General features: G+C 54.4%; 2 protein-coding genes across 2 annotated transcripts; both read right to left on the bottom strand.

Moving 5' to 3' along the window:
• Positions 1-246: 246 nt before the first annotated feature.
• LOC128276087 (probable cytochrome P450 6a14) lies at positions 247-2,147 on the bottom strand. Its single transcript, XM_053014557.1, has 2 exons — positions 979-2,147; positions 247-904 (listed from the first exon to the last, which is right to left on the bottom strand). Exons 1-2 carry the CDS (start codon positions 2,081-2,083, stop codon positions 489-491), a joined length of 1,521 nt encoding a protein of 506 aa, XP_052870517.1. The 5' UTR covers positions 2,084-2,147; the 3' UTR covers positions 247-488.
• A 671-nt stretch (positions 2,148-2,818) lies between these two features.
• Positions 2,819-4,578, bottom strand: LOC128276086 (probable cytochrome P450 6a14). The gene is made up of 2 exons (XM_053014555.1): positions 3,480-4,578; positions 2,819-3,413 (listed from the first exon to the last, which is right to left on the bottom strand). The coding sequence occupies exons 1-2, from the start codon at positions 4,576-4,578 to the stop codon at positions 2,998-3,000; spliced, it is 1,515 nt and encodes a 504-aa protein (XP_052870515.1). The 3' UTR covers positions 2,819-2,997.
• Positions 4,579-4,983: the final 405 nt, after the last annotated feature.

The following is a 4,983-nucleotide window of genomic DNA, read 5'->3' as shown; positions in this document are numbered from 1 at the left end:
AAGGTTGATTTATCGTCCGGTACGGTTTCACCGTTATTTAAACGAGGTGTGCCTTCGGCCAAGCGGCGGTGTGGACTCCGGTGAGTTATCGTTTGGCTCGGCCGGGGCACACGTGGAATGGACACCGTGATAAAATCAATCTAATTTGCAAATTGAACTGTCCCAAGGGCCGTCCGGATCGGTGAATCCGACAAGGGGAAAAGGAAATCACTCAGAAAAGCCATCAAAAACCTCACTTCCTGTTCCTGTATTTTGTCTTTTATTTGACTTTCCTTTATGTTACTCGTTTAAAACCACTCCTTGAACGAATGTTCATTACTAATATTAGTTATTTTAAAAACGAATCGTGGCATACGGGTACAACGTAGTGTAATATTGGGTTAGTACGATTAACGAAGCATATATCCTTAGGGTGCATGTTCCGATGAACGGCTGCACCAGTGATGAGTGGTTGGTAGTTAATTTCCTGCACCGCCTCGCTCGCTCACTCACAACTTGGTAGCATCCAACCATATGCCGCCCTCGACCTCCAGCATGCTGGCGGTTTTGGACATGCGTATCGGAAGTGGCATCCGTGAGCTGACCGTGAACCGCAGCCGGCTCACCAGCTGCACGATACCGAACTTGACCTCCAGCAGCCCAAACCGCATTCCAATGCAGTTGCGAGGCCCATCGCCGAACGGTATGAATGCGTGGGTATGGCGCGCCTGGACCGCTTCCGGCGCGAAACGGTCCGGATCAAACCGTTCCGGATTCGGATAGTTCGCGGGATCGTAGTGTATCGAGTAGATGGGCACCATCAACATGCAGTCCTTCTCGAGCGTAAACTTTTCCGTTTCGACGTGGTACGGCTTGGTCGAGACGCGAATCAGCTGCGGTACCGGTGGGTACATTCGAAGCGTCTCTGGAAGGGGATCAAAGGGTGAAAAGATTAGATCGGTAGTAACGAAGACCCCATTCGAGCTGGCCCACTATTACCGTTGATGACCTGATCGAGGTACGTCATTTCCTTGAGCGCTTCGTACGTGATCTTGTTGCCGTGGAGCCGCAGCTTGTCCAGCACTTCCTCGCGCACCCGCTCCTGGATGTCGCGGTTGTTGGCCAGCTCGAACAGCGCGAACGAGAGCGTGGTCGATGACGTTTCGAAACCGGCAAAGAAAAACACGAACGCCTGAGCGGCCACTTCATCGAGCGTTAACTTGTCCTGGGGTCCATCGGCCTCGCCCTCCTCCACGGTTCCCTTGTTCTTCAGCTGGATCAACATATTGAGAAAGTCGGGCCGCTCGATAAGGTTCTTTTCGCGGTGCTCCACCGTTTCGCGCACCAGACTGATAAAGTAGGATGACACGCTGGACGGTAAGACACGCAGGCGCAGCTTGCGACCCCACTCTTTGAATGTTATCAGCAGGAAGATGTACATGTTACGCCAGACCGGCGGTTTGAACACTTCATCGCCAATCGTCAGTAGCTTCGAGCCTTCGTTCTTCAACGAGTTACACTGCAGTCCGAAGGCACACGAACCCACCACGTCGCAGGTGAAGCACTGGCAGAGCAGCTTCATGTTGATGGGCTCACCGCGATCGACGTACTTTGTGACGGACGCCAAAAACTCATCACCTATCTCACATATCGTGGTGAACATGGCCTTGATCTTGCCGGACGTGAACGTGGGGCTAAGCTTATTGCGCAGGAAGCGCCACCGCTCGCCATCGATCGCAAACAGATGACCCGACAGCGGGTCATCCCGCTCATTCACGTACAGCCCGCGATCGTGGAAGCTGTTGAAGTCCTTAACCAGCATGCACTTCACCATGTCCAGGTCCGTTACGATCAGCACGGGCTTGAGCATGAAGTACATCCCGGCGAACGGTCTGGACAACGACTTGCCCAAATCATAGGCCAGCTGCAGCACGTCGTTGAAGTGTAGCGTCCGGCCAACGTCCTTCATGTTGCCCAACGGAAACGATGCCTCCAGCTGCGGGATCCCTCTCTGGTCCCAGTAGCGGTACAGCTGCCGGGTGTAGTAGTACGCCAGACCCAGAAGGGGCAGCACCAGGTATAGCAGCACACTGACGTAATCCATCGCAACACAGCCGCGCCTGGGCCACTGATCTGTAAATAATCTCGTAAGCGGAACCTACCACGACTGGCCTCGGCCAAAGTCAAGAGCAAACTAACAGCGAGCCGTGTGACCGGTTTGTGTGGCGATTCTGCGGTCATCAACAAACGACTGCTCCGCTACATCACGCCCACCGACAAAGCGCTCTACAGTGGTGCTGGTATCGCTTTCGGTGCAAGATACGCGTCGGTGGGCCTCTTAATTCCGTTGCGTCGATACTCATACACACTGGACGGGACAAGATACGCGCAACTGCGTAGATCTAGGGCGTTTCCAGCCGGCCGCTGTGCTGTGGATTCAATTATCAAACGCGATTCTAATTTTAGCCCATCACCCTCTGCGGTTTGCTGCTTCAATGAGGAACCATCAAAAAGTCGGTTCCGTTAGAAGGCGTCTGTATTTTTGTCCTTCGAAACTGCTGCCTGTACGATATAAAGGCCGGTCCATTTGGTGTTTGGGTTCTGAAGATGGGGTGCCTTCTTGGAACCAAATGTCGTCCAAGTTTTTAGCTTCATTTCGCCGATTAACTAATCAGCTAACATTTCTCGGGCCACCAGACCAAAATCCTGACCGCAGCAGTCAGTCGTTGTGGGTGCATTGGATTCTCTTGCACGATGTGTGGGTTTCCTGTGAAATCAGCTTTGTTGTACAGTTTCAGTTCAAGACTCACCACCCTGGAAACAATTTTAATCGCCCTTGGAATTTTTAATTTTAAGTTTCCGAGTTTTCCGCAAGCGTTTAGCGTCCCGTTTCTTAAATTTAAAAATTTTTACTAAATGTTTACAATTTCCATAACGAAGTTAAGTCAAGTCAAGTAATCGGTAGCTTAGAATCCAATCACTATATGGCACTATATATGCAAACACTATATCGCTCGCTCACGCCCTGGTGGCATTCAACCAAATGCCGCCGTCCACCTGGAGGAATCCGGTGTTTTTGGCCAACCGCAGCGGGACTTCGGTGCGCGGATCGACGGTGAAGCGTAGCCGGCTGAGCAGCTGCACGACCCCGAACTTTGCCTCCAGCAGCCCGAATCGCATCCCGATGCAGTTGCGTGGACCTTCGCCGAACGGCAGGAACGCAAGCGGATGGCGACCCTCAGCCTCTTCCGGTGCGAATCGCTCCGGCCTGAAGCACTCCGGCTCGGGAAACAGATCCGCATCGTGGTGGTACGAGTAGATCGGTATCATCACCATGTCACCCTTCTTGAGCGTCAAGTTGGCTGCCTCGAGGTGGACCGTCTGCGTTACGGCACGCATCAATTGCCCGACCGGCGGATAGATACGCAGCGTCTCTGCCAAATCGAAAACGGAACACTTTGTAGCGGCAGTGCGGTATCCTTTCGCCAGGGGTCACCTACCATTGATCACCTGGTCGACGTACGTCATCTCTTTGAGTGCCTCGTACGTGATCAACCCTTCGTCGGTGCCGTGGGCCAGCTTCTCCAGAATCTCCTTCCGGCACCGCTCCTGCACTTCCGGGTGGCTGGCGAGCAGGAAGAGCGCGAACGAGAGTGTGGTCGATGACGTTTCGAAGCCGGCGAAGAAAAACACAAACGCCTGAGCGGACACCTCGTCCAGGGTGAGCTTCTCGGTGGCGTGGTCACCGCCGTCCTCCACCGTGCCTCGGTTTTTCAGCTGAATCAGCAGGTTCAGGAAGTCGGACCGTTCGACGCCGTGTTGCTCACGGTGCGCCACCGTTTCACTCACCACGCCCATAAAGTACGAGGACACGTCCCGCGGGAACAGCGGAAGGCGTAGGGCACGCGAAAGGCGCGGAAGTGCCGACAGAACCATCGAGTACATCATGCGCAGCGGTGTCTGGCGGAACACCTTGTTGCCAACCTCGAGCAGCTTCGCGTTGCCATTCTTGAGCGCGTTGCACTCCAAGCCGAAGGCACACGAGCCCACCACGTCGCAGGTGAAGCACTGGCTCAGCTTCTTGATGTCGATCGGCACGCCGCGGTCGATGTACTGCTCAGCGCCAGCCAAAAACTCTACGCCAATCGTGCGGATCGTCCCGAACATGGCCTTAATCTTGCCGGACGTGAACGTTGGGCTGAGCTTGTGGCGCAGATAGCGCCACCGTTCGCCCGCGATCGAGAACAGATGGCCCGACAGCGGATCGTCCCGCTCGTTCACGTACAGCCCGCGATCGTGGAAGCTGCCGAAGTCTTTCACCAGCACCTGCTTCGCCACATCGAGATCGTTCACGATCAGCACCGGGTTGGTGAGAAAGTAGAGTCCGGCTACCGGCGATTGGTCGCGGAAACGCCGGTAGGCACGATCGAGCAGCTCGTTGAAGCTGAACTCCTTGCCCATGCCCCGCATGTTGCCGAACGGTAGCGTTGGCTCGAGCTGCGGGATGCCACGGTCAGTCCAGTAGCGGAAGCTGCGACTGGCGTAGTAGTAGAGCAGCGCTGCGGCTGTCGCCGCGAGCGCCAACAGTACCCCGAACATGACGGACGCTGACGGACGGTTCACTTCGTCCAGTTGAACCGCACACTACGGCAGACACACCGGTACTGCCGACTTGGAAGCCGGTCCGTCGGTCTCGTCGGTCAGTCCCGAACGAGAGTGAGAGTGAGCTACGCGGTGAGCTATTTTTATTTCGCATCATTAACGTTCCTCGGACTCGTGTGGGTAATGCGTCTGTATCTCTTAATCGCGGGCGTGTTCTATCGATGTCATAATTGCGGGGTCCAAAGGTCTATCGCCGGTTTCGCTTCGTCTTCATTTTCGTTCCCTATTATTACCGGCGTGTGTTTCATTTTTCGTGGGTTTTACTGGGTTTCTCAATAAATTTGGCGGTTTGATAAGAAAAATGCTATTTTCTGACCTTGCTGAACTTGTTCACTTGTTCCA

The sequence above is a fragment of the Anopheles cruzii genome, unplaced genomic scaffold (assembly GCF_943734635.1).
Source record: "Anopheles cruzii unplaced genomic scaffold, idAnoCruzAS_RS32_06 scaffold00476_ctg1, whole genome shotgun sequence".
Lineage (NCBI taxonomy): Eukaryota > Metazoa > Arthropoda > Insecta > Diptera > Culicidae > Anopheles > Anopheles cruzii.
This window is presented reverse-complemented; position numbering and strand designations above follow the sequence as displayed.